The 13,491-nt window shown below is 44.6% G+C and overlaps 2 protein-coding genes across 4 annotated transcripts in view; both read right to left on the bottom strand.

Moving 5' to 3' along the window:
- The window catches only part of LOC118592984 (kinesin-like protein KIF28P), a 62,270-nt gene extending 54,832 nt beyond the window's left edge, over positions 1-7,438 (bottom strand). The window contains exons 1-2 of the mRNA XM_036202124.1: positions 6,519-7,438; positions 254-445 (exon numbers count right to left, since the gene is read on the bottom strand). Coding sequence (XP_036058017.1) covers positions 254-445; positions 6,519-6,602 — 276 coding nt within the window. The 5' untranslated portion in view covers positions 6,603-7,438. The remainder of the gene's footprint in view (positions 1-253; positions 446-6,518) is intronic.
- Positions 7,439-7,512: 74 nt separating this feature from the next.
- The window catches only part of Ahctf1 (AT-hook containing transcription factor 1), a 56,860-nt gene continuing 50,881 nt past the window's right edge, over positions 7,513-13,491 (bottom strand). For all 3 annotated transcript variants that reach the window (XM_036202121.1, XM_036202122.1, XM_036202123.1), the window contains exons 34-36: positions 10,659-10,792; positions 8,805-8,881; positions 7,513-7,954 (exon numbers count right to left, since the gene is read on the bottom strand). In XM_036202121.1, the coding sequence (XP_036058014.1) occupies positions 7,759-7,954; positions 8,805-8,881; positions 10,659-10,792 (407 nt within the window). In that variant the 3' untranslated portion in view covers positions 7,513-7,758. The remainder of the gene's footprint in view (positions 7,955-8,804; positions 8,882-10,658; positions 10,793-13,491) is intronic.

Genomic DNA, 13,491 nt, shown 5'->3' with positions numbered 1-13,491 from the left:
CCCACTAGGTCTCTCCCCTCAAAAGCACTGTAGGCTGAGGAGCAAGGCTTGGCATTCACATAGCCTCTGAGGATCCAAACTCAGGTCCTCATGCTTCCGCAGCAAGTGTTTTGCCAACTGATCCATCTCCCTGCTCTGGCGTGGACAATACTGAAATGTTTATAGTGTGTGGACAATACTGAAATGTTTATAGTGCAGCAGAAAAGAAAACACAAAACACAAAACCTACCACTGAAGTTTCTAAGCGACTTACCTGGCCTGCGAATTTACTAGTTGGATCAGATGGAATAAGGATGCCATCTTTGTCCTTTTGATATCCGTCGTGAGACCAATATGCCAGGTCAAAGGTGAAGGTCTTCAAATGCTCTCCATTTTTAGGGTCTCGAATGGTGGTGCTTCGGGAATTCATGGAAACCACACAGTGGCTTCCAGAGTTCTTCTCTCTCTATAGTCAGGTTATAAATTCAGAATCACAGTACATTCTGGCTGGAAGAAGTCACTTGTTCCAACCCCTTGTGGTTTGAACGACAATGGCCCTATAGCTCATCTTTGAATATTTGGTTTCTCGTTGGCATGGCATGGGCTTTTGAAACCTCAAAGCCTAACCCCAGTGACACACCTCCTCCAGCAAGGCCACACCCACTCCCGTTTCCATTTCTCCGCCTCTAACTTGCTGGTAAGATGTAAGCTCTCAGCTACTGCCCCAGGGCCATGCCTGCTTGCCTGCTGCCATGCTCCCTGACAAGATGGTCATGGACTTAACCCTCTGAAACTGTAAGCAGCCCTCAATTAAATACTTGTTTGAGTTGCCTTGTCCATGGTGTCTCTTCACAGCAATAGATCAGTGAGAAAGCCTGATTTATAAGCCTTGTTCTTTGACTAGAGTTGTAGGGTTCCCTAGGCCCATGCGCCTGTTGGTGAGGCTCTCTTGGCAACACTGATCTCTACTGCCTCCTCTTATCTCGTGGCACCTCGTGGCTGGTTCTCATATATTGGGACTGGATTTCTTCCTTCCTTTCTTTCTTTCTCTCTTTCTTTTCATTATTATTATTTTATTTATTTATTTATTTATTTATTTTTTGAGACAGGGTTTCTCTGTGTAGTTTTGGTACTTGTCCTGGATTGCTCTGGAGACCAGACTGGCCTCAAACTTACAGAGATCCGCCTGGCTCTGCCTCCCGAGGGCTGGGATTAAAGGCGTGCGCCACCACTGCCGCCGCCGCTGCCGCCGGGCTGGATTTTTTTCTTGAATAATTGGCAAGCCAACCAGAAAAACCAAGAGACTGGCTAAGAGAATAAAAGCTTGAGTAAGGAGGTACACAAGTACGACATGTAATTCTGTACGGGAAGGGGCCCTCTGTGTGGCACGATGCTTGTGACTGTCCTAATGAGTATACCCCAAAGGCAATGCTGGTTATGAACAGCTGTTTTCCAAATGCCCATTGTGCCGCTGGTAAAAGAAAGGTCAGTGTCTTGCTACTGGAGTGGGGTTGTTTCTATGGACTTGGGTGGCCACCAATATCTAGATGATTATGGGTGAAAGTGCTACCAGAAGTCACAGCCTGCACAATGCTATGGAAATGGAAGCCTGGGACACCAAGGAAAGAGTCCAAGCAACCAGCCATGTGCAGTAGGTAAAAATGAGAGAGGGATCAAGGGAACTGCCACCTCATCAGCACATTGAAGGAAATGAGGACTGAGACTCCACCTACTCCTGATGCTTGCTTTTCTGTGACTGTTAACACAAAGGTGTAGAATGTACCAATAGAGACAGAAGCAGACTGTTCAAGACTGCACAGTAGCAGGGTACCTAGGCAGCCAGCAAAATCTTTTTTTGTTTTTTGTTTTTTGTTGTTTTGTTTTGTTTTGGTTTCTAGACAGAGTTTTCCCATGTACCCCTGGCTGTCCTGGAACTCATTCTATAGACCAGGTTGGCCTCAAACTCAGAGATCTGCCTGCCTCTGCCTCCCAAATGCTGGGGTTAAAGGTGTGTGCCATCACCGCCTGGCTAACAAAATCTCTTCAACAGATAGTCCTGAGAACTTTGTCTGCTCGAGTGAGTACACTCTGGGATATGGGAATGGCATCTCTGTGAGAAGAAATGGAGCTGAGAGAGGAGCAACATTAGCCATCATCTGGCCTGAGGAAGAGCATGCAAACTGCCTGCCAGATCCAAGGAACTTGGTCCACAGTAGAACTGATTGATTTTTTTCCCCCCTGAGACAGGGTTTCTCTGTGTAGCTTTGCCTGGAACTTTTTTCCTGGAACTCACTTGGTAGCCCAGGCTGGCCTCGAACTCACAGAGATCCGTCTGGTTCTGCCTCCCAAGTGCTGGGATTAAAGGTGTGTGGCACTACAGCCTTAGAATTGATCTTTGTGGCCACGAGAGCAGCATGGCCAAATGAGAGGGGTGTGTCAGGGCAGGTAGCTCAGAGCAAGCATCGAGCAAGTCATGGGCATTTTGTGGGAACTGGCATGGATGGGAGAAGCCACTTATGCCCAGGCGATTCAGGGACCCGGGAAATCCATTTTCACTATATCTCATTTTATTATTAGTGAATGTATGATGTGTGTGTGTGTGTGTGTGTGTGTGTGTGTGTGTGTGTGCACATGTGTGTATGTGCCCTCACCATGGTGCATGTGGAGATCAGAGAACAACTTGGGAATCATTTCTCCCCTTCCACTATGAGTTTCAAGGGTCAAACATCAGGTCATCAGGTCATCAGGCTTGTGCACAAGAGCTTTTACCCTGCCCTCCCCCCTCCCCCGCCCCCAGCCATCTCACCAGCCCAAGAAAGCCATTTTGATGGATAGAATGGAAAACAAACTTGCCAACTACTTCCTGAGAATGGAGAGCCCTGAGCTTGTCCCCTCCCTCTGTTCATATTTTAAAATGAGAATGGTTCCTACAGGCTCACGTTCGAATGCTTGGTCCTGTTGGTTGACCTGCTTGGGATTAGGAGCTGTGTCCCTTGGGGTGGGCTTTGAGGTTCCCAAAGCCCCCATCATTCCAATCAGCTCTCTTGTGGTCGTTGTCCCAACATGTCTCTCGGCTACTGCTCCACTGCCATGCCTGCCTGCCTGCCGCCAGACTCCCTGCCATGATGATCATTGACACTGCTAAACCCTGGAACCATGAGTCCCCAAATTAAATGCTTCCTGTCAAAATTGCCTCGGTCACAGTGTTTTATCATGGTAAGAAAAGTAACTAAGACCAGTTTATGGTGTGGACAAGGCTATTGATGGCCTTTGAGAAAGTGTGCACACCTTGTCATAAAACCTGACCAGAGAAAGGACAGGCCAAAAGGGATGGGAAGAGGGAGGGAGGCTGGCTGGCACTTGACTAGAACGCACAACAGTGTGGTGGATTTGCTCCATTCCTGAACTCCAGGAAGAAGATAACCCGACATGATCTCGGTAGCCTAGCAGATGGGAAGTAAACTCAACCAGCCAGCGTTCTCATCTTTCCCGTGCTACCCCATAGAGGAGGTGGCTTCCTGTAGGGCATAGGAATGGGTCCCCAGCTCCATGCTGTAAGAAGTGGAGCCATTATCTCAGAATAAGCTTTAGAGGGCGACACAGCCCTCCCAAGGAACTCACTATTCCATTGGACCCATGAAGACAAGGAGCCCACTGCTCTGGTGTTTACAGGTGCCAAAGGTCACAGGTAAAAGGCCAAAGGCTATGTAAAGTACCTGGTGGAAATGGGGGTGCAACCATCAGAGAAAAACAAGTGTTGTTCTGTGCCTGGGCATTAGGAGGATAACCCCATTCTGTTTTGTGCTAATATCCCTGGTCCCCGAGAACATTATGGGGGGCGGGTAGATATTCTATTAGGAAAGACATTACAGACTGGGGAAAGAGAACAGTTCAAAGTGCAGGTTGTAAAGGCAGTATTGATAGGGAGCACTGGACCCTCGGCCTCCTCACCCGCAGTAGTTACTGTTCTCACGCCCCATGGCAAAGGACTTTCACAAAGCACTTGAAGGGAAGGGCTTGTTTGGGCTGTTTCAGGCCACAGTGTCGGTTAGGCATGATGGTGGAGATGGCCGGGGGACTGGAGGCAGGAACCTGTAGAAGTTTGTTCACAACGTAGCAGATCAGGAAGCAATAGTGGGACTCTAAGCAAGCTCAAGCTGAAGGTCTCAGTAGCTTTCAGAGGCCAGCGAGGCCCTATGTCCCAAAGGCTCCACAATCTCCCCAAACTGCCACTGGCTGGGAAGCAAGCATTCTGACATACAATACTAGGAGGGTCACAGTAGACACAGGTAAGTTTCCAGATGAACCTGAGGTTGGAATTTTGAACACTCCCATTCCCTTCCATGGCCCAGTCTCTGTGAGAAAGCCAGATGGGACTGCACTTGGGGGAGCTCAATAAGACACCTCCCATCCTGACTATTCATAGGTGCTGGAGGAAGACCTCCCCTTGGTCTTGTGCATGCCGCCCTAACATTAGATGATAGCATTTTGAGCATCCCTTATAACTGAACCCATAGAACTGGACATCCTATGTCCTGCCCAGGAGCAGCCACACATAGGCCAGCTATCACAAAGCAGAGAGGCTGGGAATCTGGTCCCCTTCCTTCCTGGCAGGACCTGGCTCTACTATAGTGATTCTATGCTAGGATGCTGAGATTGTACTCCTTTAGAGGGCACAGTAAGGACTATACTTCATCCATCTACCCATGAAGGTATGAGCTCGTATCAAGATTCAGGACCCTGGATATGAGACATTCTTAGGGGTGACTGGTGGGAAACATCCTTTTAATTCTTGACATGGGGTGTTTTGTGTGTGTGTGTGTGGCAGGGGGACAACCGTGTATAAAGTGCAAACTTATTTCCTGGGTAGCAAAGATGTACAGGGTTTGCAGAACTCCTTAAGAGTATCCTTCCTCATGTAGTGTGATGTCTATGCCCAGAGCATGAGCGAATGAAAACAGGAGCCCCGTGGGGCTGGGATGGTCTCCACAGGAAGCGTTTAATAAGGCACACTGTGACATTCCAGGCTCCAGGAGATAACCTGGTGGAGTAGTACCTCCTATCGGGTGTGTCAGTCAAGTTGGCTGCCATTTGCAGATTCATGAACTGGGCTCTCCCATAAGAACAGGACAAAAGTACCTCTAGGTTTTCGGTTCCAGCTTTGGAAAGGGGCAGAAAATCGACTGGATACTTAACCTTTATTGAAAAAGCCTTAGTTTTTCTTTGTGTTTTGCCTGCATGTAGTGCCTATGGAGGTGAAGAGGGCATCAGATGCCCTGGAACTGGAGTTATGGATAGTTAGTCCCCATGTAGTTGCTGGGAATTGAACCTTGGGCCCTCTGCAAGAGCAGCCAATGCTCTTAACCACTAAGCCATCTCTCCAGTCCTTTAGAATTAGCATTTTCTTGCAGTCATATAGCAACAACGACATCCCTGGACAGTGGGTAAAGACAAGCCTATCATAATGGAAAGGGTGGATGGTAAGTTCCAGTGGTCACAATGGGCACAGCACAACTCTCTACCTGGCAGGCTCATCACCTCACAGTACCCTCTCCAAGTTGCCCACTCCTGCAGAAGGGCTTAGGTCTGGAGGATTCTGACCTGTGCACTTTGGACAGTGTGCCTACATGTGCTAATGGAGAATGGGACACAGCCAAAGGGAAGGGGTGGCCTTGTGTACACGAGATCTCAAGAGCAGTAGTGTTTCCATAGAAAGTTGTAGATTCTCATATAAACCCATTAATATGTAAACGTGGCCTGGCATGGTCTCACTGTGACTTATGATTCTCCTGATTCAGCATTCTGTGTTGGGATCACTGATCTATGTCCACACATGGCAAGACCTACTTTTATAAAAGATAAAACTTTGGGTGTTTTTGAGACAGGGTTTCGTGGAGCCCAAGCTGGCCTTGAATGTCCAACACAGCCAAGGATGGCCGCTTCTAGTCGGGGTCTCTCAACTCCTCCTGCTGGGATCCCACATGTCACCATGCCTAGTTTTAGAGTACTGGTCAGCCACCCCAGGGATTCATGCATGGCAGGTGAACACTCTATTAACTGAGCTCCATCTCTGCCCCCATACATGTCTTAAAAGCAGATACAAGCCAGGCAGTGGTGGTACACACCTTTAGGCAGGTGGATTTCGAGGCCAGCCTGGTCTATAGAGTGAGTTCTAGAACAGGCTCAAGCTACACAGAGAAACTCTGTCTTGAACCCCCCCAAAGAAACAACCACCTCACCCCCCACTGTCCCCCCCCAAAAAAAGCAGACACCATACATTTTCCTGCACCAAACTGTACTGGTTTAAATAATTACTAACTTGACAGTTATTTCTCTGGTCAGTTTTTTATTGTGCTACTTGTACCAAGGAATGAAACTGTTTACTAAATTATTCTTAGATCTTGTTATTCATTTGATAAATTCATTTAAATAAGTTTAATATTTCATAATTGACAAGCAGCTTACGTACAAATTCAGTAACCGTTATTAAAAAGAATAAAATCGGCAGTGTTGTCAACAAGGCAATGAACATGACTGACCTGGCTGAAAGGCCGCACCCGCACCGCCACTCTCACGCTGTCCGTGCCCGGCACAGGCATCCCCCCCCTTTTCTCACTTTCCATAATGCTATTTGGTAGAAAAATAACATACAGAGCACACTGCTACCCTTCACACGAAAACATCCAAGCTTAGTTGACAAAGGCAGTCTGTTTCTAGGTATCAATTACTAAGGGTCCACTCATTACACACTATCAATTACCTGTCATAAATTATTTGACAACACTTTGTTATTGATGAATCTCCTAGCTTCCATCAAGTGCCATTACTTGCGCACACTCATGCTGTACAGCAGGGTGTTGTTTCTCCTTTCCACGTCTACTCACACTCTTCCATTCTCCATGATCTGTGCCTGAGGTCCTGTGGGAACTGCAGTTTTAACCTGAATACTAAGAGGCTCCTGTGATTCCGTAGCTTTCACAGCATGGTAGTCTAAAATCGGTCCGACTCCTCTTCTCAACGTTAGGCACACACCAGGTGTACTGAGTATCTGGAGCAGTTTTATTCACATTTCTTTCTCAAATCCTTTCATGAGGTTGCTAAGAAGCAGTGAACCGGTCAATCTAACCTGGATAATTAGTCTCTGAATTGAGACAAGAATAGTCTTTAAGTTACTGAACAAGAAATGCCAGCATTATAGTTAACCAATGCATTACTGGAAAATTACTCTTTTGAGGTAGATTACACAAAATTTGTAAAACTACAAAAAGGCAAAATCACATGCCCACAATTCAAATTCAACACAGTATCAAGCAAAGCCCAAGGAAGATACATGTAATGATTAGAAATCTGAGTAACAGACTCAAAAGTGCATAAATTATAAAACAGCAACTTTAAAAAATAATCAACAGTCGGTCACCCTCATTTCAGGACTAGTCCTAGTACCAATGAAGAAAACGGACAAATGTCTAGTAGCATATAAAATCACAACTAAGACAGAAACCCCTTATCAAAAATCTAACAGACACACAGTGGTATACTTTACAGTAGTTTATTTAACATCCCAATAATAAGCCATATTTACATATTATATAAACGTATGAAATTTTATAAAACGCCTGGACTAGAAGAACCACACTTAATGTGGAGCTACTTATTTACTTGTTTACAAAATTGTACAATTTATATAAATTATTTCCTTCCAAATTAGGTGACTTTAATAATCCACACAAATACTGATGACTTTACAAACAGGTGCACGTTAAAATCCTGGGCTAAAATTTACAACATTTTCCTGCGTAGAACTTGCTTCGGGAAGGAAGACAGCTTCTTTTTGCCCCTTCCAAGAGTTTTCCCTGCTACTTCTGTAGTTTTTCTTGGTTTGCTGATCTTTATTTCATCAACAGGGCTTGCCAAGGGAGAAATCAGCTTAATTTCTACAGGGGGAGGTGACCAAGAACTTCCTTTTCTTGTGTTTCTGAAAGAGAGAGACACTCAAGTAGGAATAGGCACAGAGAGTCACTCTGTGGGGAGATGAAGGGGAAGGGAGCACAGCTGAGGGCTAACGGCAGGCAGGGTTAGTGTCTCCCCACCCATGCCACATGTGCCGACATACTTAGTACATATACATATGAAATACTGCTGTGCTACAAGGATGGTCCAAGTACCTATGGTTTGTTCATGGGATGAGAGCCAGAAGGCCCACGGAGCTTATACAATTCCAAGACTCAGTAAGAGAGGCAGGAGGACAGTGGCAGAGTTTGAGGTTGGCTTGGTTTACCTAGCAAGTTCCAATCTATGTTCTAAAGACCCATTCTAAGAGAAAACACAAGGAATGCAGGGCGCGGCTTAGGTATGCAGTCCTGTACTACAAAAGGGGTGGGGTGGGGCAATACTCCAAAACAGTAGCAGCTGGTGAGTATGTGTACATAGACACAGACAATTTACACACGAGCACTAGGCTTGTTTATTAATTTGTATGTTTATTAAATTTAGCCATGCCTAAGTAGAGCATGAACAGAATACTGTGAAACAAAAATATCTCAAATGGACTAATTCTACCACAGATGCAGTAACATTGCTAGTAGAGAAACAACTGTGGGACTTTAAAGTTATAATTCCTTATTAAGGAAAAGGAAAACTACCTTCTCTTCCAGTCACACCCAGGGGACAATGAACCACCTTTAGGTCACCCATCTCCACTCGGGAGAACGCCACCTTCAGCACTGGGCTCTTGGCCAACGTCAAGGAGCCAGCACCAGGCATGTCTGAGAAGCCCCCTTTCCCAGCCAGCAAGTGGAGAGGCTACAGAGCGAGGTGCTGCTTACCTGCTTGCTCTTGTCTTCACAATCCTGCTTCTTTTTGTTTTTTGTTCTATGATTTCTAATGGTTTAGGGTCACTCTCCTATGGGTTAAAAATTAGAAAATATAAATTGCCTAACATTGAAATTTTTTCTGTTTTTGATTTTTGAGACAGGGTTTTTCTGTAACTGGCTGTCCTAGGACTTGCTCTGTAGACCAGGCTGGCCTCAAACTGAGAGACCAGCTTGCCTTGCCTTCTGAGTGCTGGGATTAAAGGGGTGTGCACCTAGTCTGATTTTAAAAGTATCCTGCCTGGCCAGATGGTGGTGGCGCACGCCTTTAACCCTAGAACCTGGGAGGCAGAGGCAGAGGCAGGCGAATCTCTGAGTTTGAGGCCAGCCTGATCTACAGAGTGAGTTCTAGGACAGTGAGGGCTTCAGAGAAACCGCCATGAAAAAAACCCAAAAACCAAAAATAAACAAGAAAGTATCCTGCTCAGATAAGGAGTCAAGCATCGCTAAAAGCCCTAGGTCCTAGATGGAGCTCTTTATCCCTCATTTCCACAACATACCCATTCTCCACGTCTTGTCACAATGTCACTGTGAACGCTTCCACTGTCTACCACCCTGAGTTAATTAATACAGCTCAGCTCCAAGTCCAGGTTCTGGCCATCTTGTAGGCACTAGGTCACCAGAGATGGTTTTTTTCCTGCCCATAATACTTTCCAAAGAAACTACCTGAAACCTACACATGTCTACTTAGTAGCCACCATCCTGTCATGCTTCTGAATCCCTGCAAGCTGTCGCTTTTTCTGCTAGAAAGGCCTCTCTCTCCTCTATCTCTATATATGCAGAGGTATTTGGGCCGAAAGACTTTATTCAACAAATGAATTACTTATTTTTGTCAGTTAAACTGCATTTTAATCAACTTATCAGTTGAATTATTTTTGTTGCATAGTAACTGGCTAATGGAATATAATCTAACATATGCTTATAAACTGTCATTTATAAGTAAAAGTAACTGACATTTGATATATAGAAAAATGTCCATCTTAATGCTGTGTACAAGAGACTATGGACTTAATTCTGAAACTTTCTCTCCAAGGATGCTCTGTGAATGACACACTAATACCTTACACGAACACCCAGATAATTTTGATGGGATCTCACTCTGCATCCCTGGCTGGCCTAGGACTTAGCATGTAGTACAGGCTGGTGTTAAACTCAAGAGAGCTGCCCATCTCTGCCTTGAGCCCTGGGGTTAGGGGTTCATAGCATCACACCTGGGAACCATTTAATTTTAAAACTGTCCTCCTAATGGGTAACTGGAAAACTGCTGCTGTTACAAACAACATACCACAGACCTGTCTTGAAGGTAGTAGATAGGAGTTTTGTACTCTTAATATAAAAATGTAAATCCCGCCCCCAAGACAGGCTTTTTCTGTGTAGCCCTGGGTACCCTCAAACTCACAGAGATCTACCTTCCTCTGCCTTCTAAGTGCTGGGATTAAAGGCAGGTACCACCAGCACCAGGTGCAAATTATCTTTCTTAAAAAAAAAAAAAAAAAAAAAAGTTTTATTTTGTGTCTTGAGTATTCTGCCTACACGTGTACCACATCCATGTCTGTGCCCCAGGAAGCCAGACAGCATTTGGATCCCCTACAACTGGAGTTAGAGGTTGTGAGCTGGGAAATGAACCCAAGTCCCTTGCAAGAACAATTAGTACACTTAACTACTGAACCATCTCTCTGGCTCATATGCTATCTTTAAATAAATTCACTTTTCAACAAATTTACTTAGGAGAAATTCACTTAAAAATATTTGTAATCTCAGCACTCAGGAACCTGAGGCAACCTCATGACTTCAAGCTGCATTCCTTACCAGTTCATCTAGAAGCTTGGATGTGCTGGACACATTTTTCCGTCTGGTTCTCAAAGCAGGTGGGGAGACAACAAACTGAGATGATAAATCTGACACCAGTTCTTTCAGCTGGGCAGGGACCTCCATTTTTTCAGCTAAAGACAAACGGGAAACAAAACCTTTACCTGGAACTATGTATGGTTTAAAACTATGAGAACATAAAGGCAATTACATATTATACTGCATCAAAAATCTTGAGACAAATGATACACACTAGAAAGATAAAACATTTCCAAACCAAGAAAACATAGCATATGACTTTATTACCCATGTCAGGAGACAGAAATGTCAGGGAAAAAATCCCATTATTAGGGGGAACCTGTGGTTGGTATGTAAAATGAATAGAAAATGTCTTAATAATAATAAAAAAATCCCATTATCATTTAAGAAAATCAAATGGTCTTGACTACTGTAGGCTTCAAACTAAATGATTGCCACTACAGAAAGGTGGGCTCCCGGCAGTACAAACTTACTCCTCAGTTTGGTCCTTGGTGTTCCTTAGTTCTCTCAGGAAAGCAGGAATCCCCTAAGACAGTGTGAGCCTCAATTTCCACATGAGGTTTGTATCACACAGTGAATTTTATTTGCAAGGAAGACAAGGAAGAGACTCATTTTAAACCTCTTTCTAGCTACCTTATTCGGAGCTACTCCTTCTGGGAGGGTGGGGTGGCAACAGAAAAGTTCACATCGTAAGAGCAAGAAGTTAGCTGAACAATAGGCTATAACACAGATGGAGACTAGTTTAAGAGCTGACCTGGGGGAGAGGCTCTACCCCTTCCTGAGCTTTCCGTGGCCAAGTTGATGGGGGAGGTGGAGATGTTTTTATCCACCAGTGCAGCCACTGGTCAGGTGGTCATGCTTCTACAAACCACTCCCTAACCGAATCATACAAAATAAAAATAAAAAAAAAAAAAGCAGAACCAACAGGGGAACTAGCTGAGAAGAGGAAGAGGAAGAAAGGGTAAAGGAGGTGGGCTGAATATGATAAAAGTACATTATGTATGTATGTATATGAAAACGTGGTAATACGTGTGTAATTAATACATGCTAATGAAAACATTTTAAAAGGAAATTGGCTCAGCGGTTAAGAGCACTGGCTGCTCTTCCAAAGGTCCTGAGTTCAATTCCCAGCAACCACATGGTGGCTCCCAACCATCTATAATGAGATCTGGAGCCCTCTTCTGGCACGCAGCCAGAACACTGTATACATAATAAATCTTTAAAAAAAAAAAAAAAAAGGAAATTGATTCAAAACATACAATTCAAAGTCTGTACTATGTAGACTCTTTGGACCTTTTAAATAGTGTCTCCACACCAATGACCCTGTGACTATGGAAGCAGCACAGTACTGTGTGCCACAGATTTCATGCCAGAGTTCAGACTTACTGGCTGTGCCTCAGCTAATAAAAAATAGGATACAGATGACAATTATCTTAGCATTGTGATGTGTAGAAGATCAGAACAATCTGATGCATATAGCAAGCACCTTATAAACAGGATGTCTGTATGATAGGCATGCACACAGAGACAGATATGCAAATAGACTGGCTGACCAACATCAGATGTCAAATCCTGCTGTTAGGACTTGCTGGGCACGATAATGACAAGTTTGGGGCCCAGCTGGCCTGACCACCTCAAACGAAACAGAGCTAACACCACCACTACTCCCCAAACCTCAATTCTCTGCACTCTTGTGTGGATATAGGCGTGCCTCTATGGAGGTCAGGGGACAGTCTTGGGTGCTGGCCCTCGGGTGTCTTTCACCGTTTGGTTGACGCAGTTCTCTCACTAGAACTACCACAACTAGAAGACCAGGATAGCTGGTACATGAGCATCCTGTCTCTGCCCCTGTATCTCACCACTTTTGGGTGTGTACCATGCCAGCTTGTTTTGGATCATGGGGTCCAAACTCAGGTCAAGTAGAGTCAAGTGACCCATCTCCCCTGTTCACAAAAGCCATGTCTCTTAATAAAAGAAAAGCACTGGCAGCAACCGACATCTTCACTACCAGCTTATTATGAGGCAGAAATTACACTTCAGGCCACCAATGGTGAGGTGCCCCTTCCTACCGTTAAAATTACAAATCTGCTCATCTTCATAATGCTCTTTCTAGGCTACCTGGAACAACAACTTTTGCTTTCTCAGTCCACTTAAACTTCCCCATTTACTTCTAGGGACTCAGAACAGACTTTTAAGAATTCAGTATCATGTGCGAAAATGTTCCCAAATTCACTGTTTATCCCACATGCCTCTTTCAGGGCAGGGACAAAATTTTATTATATCATGAGACAATGCCTCATCTACCTCTGTAAATGTCTGGCAAACATTTTGATAACCAGGACAAGTTAAAACTACAAGACCTAAACGCTAATCCAGTACTGTGCTGGGAAAGAGGAGAAACAAGGTAGCTCTGGTTGGCAACATTACTTTTTGTGGTCAAATGATTCCACTGTGGTCAACTTCAAACAAACAAAATCAGACCCTGATTGTCAAATGCCTTATCTACAATACCTCTATCTATCTAATAACTCAGGGAACCTTAGAACATGAAACTATCCCATAGGAGGATGTTTAAGCACCTATGGCATATCAGCAAGATAAAATGCAACATGATACAAAATACAAGCAAAACCCAAAACTACAGTGCCATAAATACTCAGGGTTTTGAAGACTGAGTATCTGTGAACGGTACAGGGGAAGTGGCTCAGTAGGTAAACCTGTGTGAGCTGAGGACCTGAATTTCCATCCCCAGCAGTCATCTAAAAGGCTGGACAAAGTGCTATGTGCCTCCACT

The sequence above is a fragment of the Onychomys torridus genome, chromosome 11 (assembly GCF_903995425.1).
Source record: "Onychomys torridus chromosome 11, mOncTor1.1, whole genome shotgun sequence".
Lineage (NCBI taxonomy): Eukaryota > Metazoa > Chordata > Mammalia > Rodentia > Cricetidae > Onychomys > Onychomys torridus.
Note: the sequence above shows the minus strand (reverse complement) of the source record. Positions and strands in the feature narration are given on the sequence as shown.